Consider the following 13,058-nt stretch of genomic DNA (forward strand, 5'->3'; position numbering starts at 1 on the left):
GACAGAAGAATTATTTCTCTGGTGAAGAAAAACCCCTTCACAACAGTTGGCCAAATCAAGAACACTCTCCAGGAGGTAGGTGTATATGTGTCAAAGTCAACAATCAAGAGAAGACTTCACAAGAGTGAATATAGAGGGTTCACCACAAGATGTAAACCATTGGTGAGCCACAAAAACAGGAAGACCAGATTAGAGTTTGCCAAACAACATCTAAAAAAGCCATTACAGTTCTGGAACAACATCCTATGGACAGATGAGACAGAGATCAACTTGTACCAGAGTGATGTGAAGAAAAGAGTATGGAGAAGGAAAGGAACTGCTCATGATCCAAAACATACCACCTCATCAGTGAAGCATGGTGGTGGTAGTGTCATGGCGTGGGCATGTATGGCTGCCAATGGAACTGGTTCCCTTGTATTTATTGATTATGTGACTGCTGACAAAAGCAGCAGAATGAATTCTGAAGTGTTTCCGGCAATATTATATGCTCATATTCAGTCAAATGCTTCAGAACTCATTGGATGGTGCTTCACAGTGCAGATGGACAATGACCCAAGGCATACTGCAAAAGCAACCAAAGAGTTTAAGGCTAAAAGGGGGAATGTTATGCAATGGCCAAGTCAATCACCTGACCTGAATCCAATTGAGCATGCATTTCACTTGATGAAGACAAAACTGAAGGGAATATGCCCCAAGAACAAGCAGGAACTGAAGACATTTGCAGTAGAGGCCTGGCAGAGCATCACCAGGGATGAAACCCAGCGTCTGGTGATGTCTATGCGTTCCAGACTTCAGGCTGTAATTGCCTGCAAAGAATTTGCAACAAAGTATTAAAAAGTGAAAGTCAGATTTAGGATGGTTTAGTTTGTCCCATTACTTTTGGCCCCTTAAAAAGTGGGAGGCACATATAGAAACCGTTGCAATTCCTACACCGTTCACCTGATTTGGATGTAATTACCCTCAAATTAAATCTGAAAGTCTGCAGTTAAAGCACATCTTGTTTGCACCTGACTGTGTGTGTGTGTGTGTGTGTGTGTGTGTGTGTGTGTGTGTGTGTGTGTGTGTGTGTGTGTGTGTGTGTGTGTGTGTATATATACACACACACACATATATATCTATACACACATATATATATATACATACACACACACACACACACACACATATTTACACTGTAGTATACACAAATTATTTTTGTTTTCTTTTTATTAATAATAACTCATCAAATGGGAGAATGATCATCATTATGATCCATCCAGCTAAAGCGAACTGTGTATGAACGATCCTGATGTCATGTCTATGGAGTGGTGCACTTCAAGTGTTAGGTACACACACACACACACACACATATATATAAGCATACTTACACACAGCAGGCATACATATACACTCACAGCACACACACACCTACAAAACCGAGGGCTCCCGGGTCAGGAGGAATGAGGACACTTGCCACAGAGGTCATGTATGCGGAGCTCAGCTCCCTCGGTGTATCCTGTGCAGAGAACTCTGCCAAGCAGAGCTCTCTGTCTGAGGAGCAGCTGTCAATCGCTCTCGCGAGTGGCCTGCGGCAAGTGCAGAATCGGAAACAGCCTTGTATAAAACTAATTTGGTCCGTCTGGTGGTTTTCTGGGTACTCAGAAACCCCCCTGCGTGCGCGCCTAAAGGGGGAGATGTATTAAGCCTTGGAAACAAATTGGAGATGTGGTCCAAAGCAACCAATCAGCTTTTGTAATTTATCTAGCACAGTTTATGATATGACAGAAGCGGATTGGTTGCTTTGAGCAAATTCTGCACTTTATCTCTCTACAAGGCTTGATACATCTCCTTGTAAGGGTCTACAAAATCACAGTATAATTTACTATGTTCAAAATCACTCTTTCCATGTCAGGTACTGGATTAGTCACCTTTACCCTCAAATGCCCCATTCTGGTGAAAGCCGAGGGACCGCACTCATGGATCTGCCCACTCACTGTTTACTTCCATGCAGTCATAATGGCATCACTGTAAAAGTGTCTCCCGCTTTTCACCCTTTTGGCATGACATCAAACACATCCATTTCCCCCATTTCATCCTACAGTAAATGACACTGGAACTTGACAAGTGTGAATTCTGACATGTCTGATCATTTGTAACAGGTTCATTAAATTGCTAGCAAAGTGCCAGTCACCACCAACATCGCCAGTTTTCCCTTGCACACTATTGAGGCACGCATGAAAATTAGCAATAGTGAAATACTGTATTGTATGAATTGCGCAGTCTATCACTCTAGAGAATTAAGTGCCCCTATCTGGATTTGCAGGAGTGCAACTATGAATACAAGATAGGGCATGACTTAAGCAAGCCTTTACATGCTGGAAAATCTATGTTTGCATTTTCTCAAATGGAACTGCTGGTTAGCTGGAAGCCTAACGTACCCTGGGAAACTTCTTTCTCTTCTTAGAGGTTTCTCCTCCATTCCTGAACACTTTCCATTCCATCAGTGTCACCGGTAATGTGGAGTCCTTGGCAGTCTTCTTGTGAATGTACAATTTTGTGCTTTTAAGCTCCAGTGTCTGTCTTTTCAAAAAGTTTGGTTTTGAAGGAATCTGAAAAAGCCGATTCAACTATTAAAGCCATATCAATAAATGAGCAGACAAATTTAGTTCACGTATTTTGCACAATTTAAGTTTGAGTTGTTTTATTTTTTCAGCTGTTCCTAATACTTTAAAGGGGGAGGTTCAATTAGCTACGGTCATTTACTGCTGGCTAATTGATCGCCAAGGGCTATCCAATTAGCCCCACTTAACGAGGATTACTTTTCGGGTCTCATAACACCCGAAAAGAAATCCCCGATAACTGTGTTGTTATCGAGTGATAACCACTAGTTAACGCACGAATCTGTGAACTTTTCACAGATTCAGTGTGTTAACGCCTGTTAACACGTTCATTTAATAGCCGTTAACACAGGTATCGGGGGGGGGGAAAAGGGGGTATAAATGAATAGCCTCGGGCGATAAAGCCCACGGCTACCTCCCTTTTTCACCCCGATAATTTAACGGGGCTAATTGAATCTCCCCTATGACTGAGAAAAAAAAAAGTCTGTAAAAGCAAATATTAGATTATATAACTTGTTGCTCATTCCTAATGCAGAATAAATAGTAATATTAGCATGTTTTATTTTATGTACATGCTTTGTGGCTCATTAGTGTACTACCTGACTTAAGTCAAACTTTACATAGTTATCTGTAAAATATTATCAGCTTAATATAACAGCAATGGTGATAGGAGTCACAAAATATAAAACACACACAAATGTGCTGATAACACACCTTGGGTGCTTTGATTGTACAACGCGGTGGTGGGATCTTCCATGTGGATGGGACCCTCCATACGGGTAAGGGAGAAATTTTGATATCTTCATAAGGATTCTCTTTCTGGGGATCTAAAATAAAGAAAAGTATTAATAAGAGATGTAAATTGTCTGTTGACATCACCAACCAGATTTTAGCTTACTTTAAAGCACACACAAATCATGGGCCTATTTATGAACGATGGTAAACACCAGCGCAAGTTTTCATTTATGGCATCACTGTGATACAAACCAAAAATTTACTGGTATTTACTAATACTTAGCCCTCCGGGGAGGACCCGTGAAGTCCTCCTCCTCTGCAAGGTCCTCTGCTGGGCTGTTGGCTGCCTAACGCTGCCAGCAACGGGGCTCCTGTGTTATCAGCATGCGCGCCGGTCCGTCTGTGCATGTGCAGCCTGGATGGCATCGCTGAAGCTGGAAAGGCACAAATGGGTCTCCATTGCCGGCAATGGGGACCGCTTCGTTCTCTCCATCTAAATGGCGAGAGCGATGCTTGACAAACAGTGGTAATCCTAGATTACTGCCGTTTGTTAAATCCAGAAAGGGTGGCATAACCCCTTTAGTGAGCGCTAAAAGGGTTATGCTTCGATGATAAATGGGGGCCCATATTTGTTCCCAGGATAGCTAGGCACAGTGAGAAATATTACTCCTAAAAAATAAAAAAATAAAAAAACACACCCAGTATTGTTATACACTGTGAACACAATCAAATGTGCATACATGGTCTAGGTCTGTATGGGTACACACAGCTAGAATTGTGAGTGTAATGGAAGACCTACACATGATGTCCTCATAGATATTGTCTTCAGACACCGTGTGATAGAGAGTGGATCGTGACGGCTCACTGGGCTCTTCAGAGATCTGAGGGTGGTTTGTTTGTTGTATGAAGCGTCTGAATGTTTGCACATCTTCAAATTCAAAGGATTTCCTAGAGACAAAAAGATGCCAACAGATCAATCACAGCATTCCATGTGTATCATGTTAGAAGGACAGGAAAGGTAAAAGGTTGCCTTACACAAAGGTGCACATTTTTTTTACCATTTGAAAGTAAAATACTTATACCTTTAAAGACTTTCCATAATGAACAGTATACCTTGATTAAACACCCGTACATCAAATGATTTTATCTCAATATGTAAAATAATGGATACAAATATTCATTCTCTAATATATTTAAATTGAACCATTTCTCTGACTTGGCCCATGCCGACCCTACTTACAATGAAGGTTAATCAGCAATTGTGACAAAACCGCTCTTACAAATTATATTGAGAGGATTTCTTAAACATGTAGAAATGTGTAGGCCAAATCAGAATGATTAGGAATTGCCCATTAGGTGAACATGGGTGGTTGCCTAGGGCTCCAATGGTAAGGAAGTACCAACACACTGAATAAGTGACACAATTTCATTCATTCATTGCTTATAATGCCGTCATAAACATCCCTACATGGAGCGGTGCGAATTGCGAGTAATGAGTTTGTTTCTTGAAACTTGCAGATTTCACACTAATGCGCGCTCCCGAGAACTCTCCAATCCAATAAAAAATGCCTATTCGCAGTACTTGCAGTGGAAGGGTGTAAATTGACTGCCAAAGAGATGTGAAAGAACTGCATAAAAAAGTAGAGACCATCCAGGACTGCCCAAACTTGATCATTTCGTTAGCAGGACGTATAGAAGGCTGTTTGTGGGCATTAGGGAGGTACTGTAGGTTTTTAAATGGTGTCAAATGGTGGATTTGTGCTTTTTTTTTGTTATGCAAAAAAAATGATAAAAAGCAACCTTTTTTGTTTAATCTCAAACCATTTAAACGAAAAATGCAAGAAAAAAAAAAGAAGTAGGAAAAGGGGGATTTTGGGGTACTTTGAGGGCACCTTGAAAAATTGTAAAAAAAAAAAAAAAAAAGCCAATTATTTATCAACTAAAAAAAAATATTGTAATTAAATTTGGGGTACCTATACTACCAAAAAGTTGATGTGGGGTAATTTGAGGAAATTTTTTTTTTTACCTCCCCCAAAATGACATGAAATTATTGGACTAATTAAGCTAATTTGAAACTTCCAATTGCCTAATTAGTCATTAGGGCAGGGGGTGGTGGGGGGGGGGGGGGTCCAAGGGGATCAACACAGTGTCCAGACATTTCAACCTTGAAATAAAGATTTTCCTTTCCATCTCTCACCCTCAGGGAATTGCAAATGGAAAAATGCCAATTCAGATTCACTGGTTCAGTGCAAGTTGCTAATTGCAAAATGAATTCGCTGTGCGAATTCGAAGAGAAAATAGCAGCTCGCACCTAATAGGATTGACCCTTATGACTGCTGATACAGCAATGTTTATAAACCTTGTCCATGTTCTGCAATTCTGTCCATGTTCTGCAATTCTGTAAGTCACTTTTGTTCATACTGTTTATGTACTTTGTAAGGTGCTGCAGACCCCTTTTGGCACAATATTAATAAAGGATAATAATAATAATAATAATGATAATAATATTATATACAAGTTAAGCGCTATACTCCCAGAATGAGGAGCAGAGGGTTTTGACTGCAAACACGTGTGTCGACAGAACTTAGTTTTAGATGATAAAATCCCATATAACTAGAAAAACTAAGAAATCTAAAGAGCGCTATATCGAAATGGATATGATTTGAAACAAAGATTATTATTATAATATATTATACAGTTACCTAAAGAGGAGCTGACCCTCACATGTAAAATATAATGAACAGTCAATAAGGAGCACTGCCAATAGGGCAGGGGATCCCATAAACAATGTGTGTAAAAACATAAGGTGAGCGCTATCATATAACTAATATTTTGAATTCCTTCTTATGTCACGAATATGAAAAAAATTCTAATTAACAAACACTTTTCTCTCTATTGTAATCAGTGATAATAAATTGCGACAATACTAAGTACATACTGTTTGCAATAGAGAGAAACAAAAAGATATTGAGACTCAAGGAAAAAGACATTAGTAAAAAAACAAACAAAAAAAAACACATTTTGTACAAGAAATTCTCCTCTTAAAAAAGCTAAACATAAATTTGAATTATATACAATTTTATATGCTCTTTTACTTCTAAGTTTATGAGAGGCCTACTTCTGTGCGGCTTATACTCCTGGTCTGTCTTGTAAATTAATCGCATATCTATTTTGTATTAGTAAATCTATATTATAAGTCTTGTAGGCTACTGTGAACAACACAGGGTGTATACCCACAACCTGTTATTACATGATAATTTGTTCATGCAAAAGTGTATAAACTATGCTCAGTAATATATAGCATAAGGAATAAAACATGCCTCATATACAGATTATATTGATATTTGAAGTAAATCCTGAATTACATTACTGGTACAAAAACTAAAGATTTGCATTTCATGCAACATTTCTAATCACAACCCTTTATACTTCATTATGTCTAGTGTGCTAAGAAGTTACAATAAAGTCAGAACGCCAGCTAACAACAGTTCTAAGCAGTAGAGCATTATGATGCTTTATATTAGTGACTAAACTGACTTTGTGCTTAAGCAGCGTTAGTCACAGTACAAATGCATCCCAGATTCAAGTAACTGGGTTCAGTATATTTTAGTAATACCCTTTCACATTGCCAGCAGTAACCCAGGTTATTGCATGTGAATACACAGCAACCCGGGTTACTGTGCAATATGTAAGGGCCCAGTTGAAATAACCGGGCTTTCAACCCTTGTCACGAGGATGGTTGAACGCGTGCAACCCAGGTGCCGTTCACTGCATAGGAAGAGCCGGTTCTTGAAGATGAGATCACTTCCAAGCGCTGGCTCACCACATGATGGTGGTGACGTCATTGACCTGGCATTAGTGCCGGGTCGGGCCGCTAGTCTGAAAGGGGTCTCAGCCGGGTCGCACCAGGGATGGATCAGTGTACAAAACCCTGGGTGCGACCCGGCATTGCGATGTGAAAGCAGTATAAGAGGCAAGATTAAGAGGTGTTGTTCAAACACTTTCTAATAAATTATAAGTAACTTTTGGACAACCCCTTTAATCCTAAACTTCTAACATCTAGTAGTACTGTACTTTAACTTGTTGCTTTCTGTGTTTAACTAGGCCAGACCCTAAAGGCTCACCTTCATCAATATATGTGTCCCTTACTGCCATCACTAGTATATCCAATGGCAAATAGACAACGAATAGAGCAATCTGTAATAGGTACATTTCACATAGATAACTTTGAGTTACTTGGCCAACAAGATGTAATCAGGCTTCCCTGGCATGTGTCTAGAATGCCTGCCACAAGAAAATCATTATAGATCACACATTACTGAAAGCAACTGTAATACGAAAGAGGTACATGCTTCTGCATTAGCTGTACATGTGAGACTCATTGATGTAAAGTTAGCATTAAAAGGTTTGATAAAACAAAGTATGTACTTATAATTACATATAAACATAAAACTCATCTAAAGTGTATATGAGATAAATACAAATATCAACATCAAGCTTAAACTTAGTATCACTGACCTTTTGGATCTAGGTCTCAGTTTCCTGTTGCCAGGTTTCTTTGGCTCAGATATTGGGATAGATTGATCGGAAGATTCTGTGTCACTCTCATCCACTGACTTTCTCCTCCTGTGGTTGTGATAATTGTCCATAACTTCCTCACGATGATTACAGTTAGCATAGCGAAATGTCCTTCGTGGCTTAGGGACAGGGTTTATAGATGGGACAACATTGAATAGTTCGGTATCGTAATAAATATTTTCCATACTTTTCATGCCAATGTTTTGGTCTGTTAACCCTCTATAATCGAGCTCCTTTTCCGTTGAAATGCTTTTACCCCTTTTTCTTTTAAAATCCAAAACCATCTCTGTTAAGTCCTCCTGTGAAATTGTGCTGTTTTTCTTGAACATTCCTGCAGAGGTGTAAAAGTTCCCCGGAGGAAGGTCTATTTCTGGATTTAAAAATGTCCGTTCTTTTGTGGTATGATGCTTTAGATTTTGTATTTGGTCCTTATAATTATCTAGTTCACTATGAGTCACTCTATGTTTTCCACCAGCTAATAAATTCCCTCTACTACTTTCCCTGAAATCCAGACCCACGTTCTTACCACGACTTTCACTTTGTGTCCTATTGTCCAGTCCATCTTCTGTTGATTTTGTAAGTCCATTTTGATCACAGGAACCTCTCCTGGTTTTTAAATCCAGTAGATCTCCACAGGAGCCGATATTGGCCCTAACTTCCCACTGGGAGATTTTCTGCTTGATATTTTTGCAATGACTTCTTGTGAGAGTTTGCTGAGAAGATCGGGTCAAGCCGCATTCTGGGCTCCCCATGGTATGCATAACAGGCATCTCTCTAGTTATACGAGCTTCATAGTTGGCTCATTTATAGAGACCTCAATTACATCCACCTCATGAAGCCTAATGACGTAACCAATAAACTTTCAACGGTGATATTTTTGTAACTTTTTGCCTTGAAAGCTGTCCTCTATTTTTTCTTGTAACATGACTTCATTCTGCAGTGCTAGAATACTCCAAACTGTACAGCTTCATGGAGCAATGAGCTCACACGTAAGAGCTACGCAGCAGCCTGTACATTGATGTCTCTTGTTCAGTGCTTCAGCTGGAAAACAAATGCATCTTGTTACAATCTGTCCTATAGATAATAACTTGAGCATAAGTAACAATAACGGCAGTGTTTCACAGAAAGGGACAAGACGTCAAGTTGAACAGATTGTGAAGGACAAAAGTTAAAAAGGAAAATATCACACAATCATACAGATTAATGAAAATAACATGGTTTAAGTTTATTGTATTAAAAAGTAAAAAAAAAAATGCAAGTGATTTTGTATGTTTAATTTTATATATATATATATTATATATATACACACACACACATACACACGCACACACACACACACACACACACACACGCATATATTTATGCAAGCAATAACACAAACGTCACCTGCTTTATCTCTGGAAACATAGGATTGAGTGGTGAAACTACTGAATTAATCATACAGACAATGGATAAACAGGAGCGTTGTGAAACTGATCAGTGACAGGTGTGGGTAATGGAGAAATATGATGAATATTAAGAAGAGATGATGGACACATCAAAGACAATTACAGTCAGGGGTGTTACTGTTAGCAGGACACCAAAGGACTGATGGAGACTGGAGGATGCCACAAAAGCCATTGTTTGTGAAAGAGAAATAGTGAACCATTTAGACCGAACAGGATATTTGGAAGTAAATTCTAATTAGAATTAAACAATATTAAAAAATATTGTAGGCACATAAAACCAGGGAATCATGTATTTATACAGCTGATGGTGAGAAACTGGTAGTACAGTATATTGTCACTTATTTATGGGGAGCTGTATTATGGATCCACACGTACAGTATAGTGCTCTGTAAATATTCCAATCTAAAGTAAAATTCTCTGCCTTATTATATTGTATTATTTTTAATACAAAGAAGAAATAAATCTCTGCCATCATTAAGGTTTATTCATAAGGCGTGACAACTTCTGCCGTGTCAAACAGGCAAGGAAACAATTATATAAAACAAATAAAACAAGATACATGAATGTACAAGTCATGTGAGAGCAGTTGCGCTTGAAGACAGAATGTGTGTAAATCAGAGCAGGTATAATCTTACAGAGGAAGAGAAAGCATACACATCATGTAACCAACGTACAATTAGAGATGGCACAAAGGAGGATGGGTGACAGGCGTGAGACATAAGATTCAGAGGGCACTGCCCATGAGAAGACTATAGCACTCTTTTCTAATAATTGGACAGGCCACTTAAGTCAATGACAAGCAGAAAACTCTGCTATAAATATGGCAGCATTTAGTTACTCTGGATTTGGAAATCCATTGTCAATAGGTAACTAGAACTTTTCTCAATGATAAAAAGGTGCAGTTCTCACTTTCATAATTATTAGCACTTATCTATAAAATATCAATATATTACATGTTACAGGCAGGTTAACATGGGGCAGATAATAAATTGGATGGTGATAAACTGCCAACCAATCAGCTCCTAACTGTCATTTTTCAAACACAGCCTGTAACATAACAGTTAGGAGCTGATTGGTTGGTAGTTTATCACTTTCCAATTTATAAATTTTCAGAGCTTAGTACATCTCCCCTAATCAGGTGAAAACTTACTGTATCAACAAGCCACACATGCACTGACCTGTTACTTCAAATATGATCATTACATGTTATATGGTCTCATTTCTCTGAACTCAAACTTAGCAGATGCTAGCAAATAATTATCGTTCTTAAATACATAACTATATAAACAGTTAACCAAATGTCTACAAGTAATAACAGGGTTTGTTACCACTGGGAATATGAGACAGGAAGAATGGTTTAAATATGACCAGAATATGTTCCTCACCGGTCTTTCCAACCCACCCACCCCCAGCTTCCTGCAAAGTTAGTGGTACCCGCATTCTAAAATTGTTCAATAAACTGCTTTCCTGGCTTTGGAAAAAAAAAAAGGGTCTGAACATGTCAGCTCAGCCTTTTTGCCTTGGAAGCTTCTGAAAGCAGGAAAATTGCCCTACTGCAAGAGAATTTTTAGTCTGCTGGAAACCCAAAATGACAGAGATTGAAATAGTTCTCATCATGAAAATCAGTTGAAAAACAATCTGTTTTTGTGCTGTCAAAAAACGTCAAACAGCAGTTTTCAACGGCCGATATTTTGGCCAGTGTGTACCCAGCATTAAATATTTATGCAAATAAAACTTACACATTTCAAAAGATTAGTTTACAGGGCAGAACCCGAATCAATGCTTTACCCACTGCCCCTGGGATTTAGTGCATGATCTAGGCTTGTCACACCTTTGTTAGGACTCCTCAGGGTAGAATATTTTTTTTAATCAGAATGAAGAATTTTAGAGATATCCCTACTGAAACTTGTGGCATATTTACTAAGCAGGGAATTTTTAAAAAACACTAAATTTTTACAGATTTTGCCAGCCATATTCAAAACGGCAATAATAGTAAATGCAAAATCAGGCTTGTTTATTATAAGTATTATTTATTGCCCTTTTAACCTGGCAGGCAAAATCTGTAAAAATCTAGGCTTTTGAAAATCCACTGCTTAGTAAATATGCCCCTATGAGGGAAGCTTATCTATCGGGACAATATAAAAAAAAAAAGGACATTTTACATAAATAATTTTACTGTAACATCCATTTGAAGATAATACTTCCTGCTAAATATTTTTCCATTATTATGCAAAAGATATCTCCACATAACAGCAAGGATACAAAGTGAAAACCAGTTTCCTGTTGTGTGATGTGCATTACGAATTGCTTTGAAAGTATTTTCAACAGAGCGCAATAAATCCACTACAAGCATTAACATGATCTAAGCCTCCAGTTAGTTCCAGAGAATAATACACAGGTGTGGCAGCATCTGTATACAGATTAACATGAGTCAGGAGAAGGAAGATGATCTGAAAACGGATGAAAATGTATCTATGGACAAAACAGATACTGACTAAATAAATCTTTGTTTATTTCAAAAGAATAGCATTAATTGCACATAAGCCCCTCTCCGCTGTACTGACACATAATTCTGCAAGAGTGTGCCGGTAATTCGGAACAAGGAATACAGATTTGCATAGTATTCAGCAGTTTAGCACAGGCCCAGTGGGAAGTACTTTAATTGAGCAGCATTAGGGATCAATGGGCTTGATTCAGCAAGGATCGCAGATGCGATTGCAATAGCGATTACGCACGCAGTCTCACTGCGATGATATGCTAATCCACTGTTATCGCTATGCCGCCGCAGCACAACATACGGGGCCGGATTATAGGGAGGGCGACAGGGGAGGTCGTCCCGGGGCCCCCACACACTGTTCCCAGCCGGCACCTTCCCCAAGATGAATGGAAAGCAGCGCTGATATTGAAAATGTACACAATTTAATATACATACAAATGACACTGAATGCAATAAAATGCAATATAAAAACCATAGAGAAATTGAATCATATGGAACATCAAAAGGTCACATGTGACATGGAGAAATAAAACACATGATATTGAATCTCATGCAAATAAATGAACCCTGTGGGCACTAAATACTGCTACAATTAAATTGGAATGGACATAGATAAGCGTCAATCAAGGAGAGGGTAGGATGAAGTTTGTAAAAGCAATCCAATGATGTAGCGATAGTTTTACCAGCTTAGACCAAAATGATTGAGGATCCTGAAATTAGCGATGGCATCAGTGTCAGCGAAAATCCAACGCAAGGGATGTAGCCTCTTAACAGTCAGTGCTGGAAACAATGGATAGGGTCCCAAATCCAATTCAGTATTCCAATGCAGGGTAAGTATCAATGTCCAAAGTATTGGGTGCCGATAGCCAGGGGAAAGCCTAAACACAGACTCCTTTATACTTTTACTCAGATAAGCTACCATTTTATTCTCCTCTCAAAATGAATTTTTCCTTTTTTTTTCTTCTTTATTTATTGAAAGTGTTGTATTTTATTGAATGGGGGTTGCCCTAATATAGGGGCCCCATTATGTGTATATGTTTTCTCTTTTACTTTGTCTAGAATAAATTGTATTCTTTTTAATCTTATATTTATATTTTTATCATTCCTATCTCACTGTTATATGCTGCTAATTTATTCACTATTATGCACCTTATGTAATAAGCACTTTTCATTGATTATCGACTGTACAGACTTTATGGTTAT

The 13,058-nt window shown here is 38.4% G+C and overlaps 1 protein-coding gene across 2 annotated transcripts in view; it reads right to left on the bottom strand.

Moving 5' to 3' along the window:
• Positions 1-13,058, bottom strand: part of DENND2C (DENN domain containing 2C) — a 53,927-nt gene that overhangs the window by 20,892 nt on the left and 19,977 nt on the right. For both annotated transcript variants that reach the window (XM_088446304.1, XM_088446303.1), the window contains exons 2-5: positions 7,851-8,951; positions 4,132-4,280; positions 3,312-3,424; positions 2,418-2,588 (exon numbers count right to left, since the gene is read on the bottom strand). In XM_088446304.1, coding sequence (XP_088302430.1) covers positions 2,418-2,588; positions 3,312-3,424; positions 4,132-4,280; positions 7,851-8,680 — 1,263 coding nt within the window. In that variant the 5' untranslated portion in view covers positions 8,681-8,951. The remainder of the gene's footprint in view (positions 1-2,417; positions 2,589-3,311; positions 3,425-4,131; positions 4,281-7,850; positions 8,952-13,058) is intronic.

This window comes from Taudactylus pleione, unplaced genomic scaffold (assembly GCF_031769625.1).
Source record: "Taudactylus pleione unplaced genomic scaffold, aTauple2 ptg000396l, whole genome shotgun sequence".
Taxonomy (NCBI): Eukaryota; Metazoa; Chordata; class Amphibia; order Anura; family Myobatrachidae; genus Taudactylus; species Taudactylus pleione.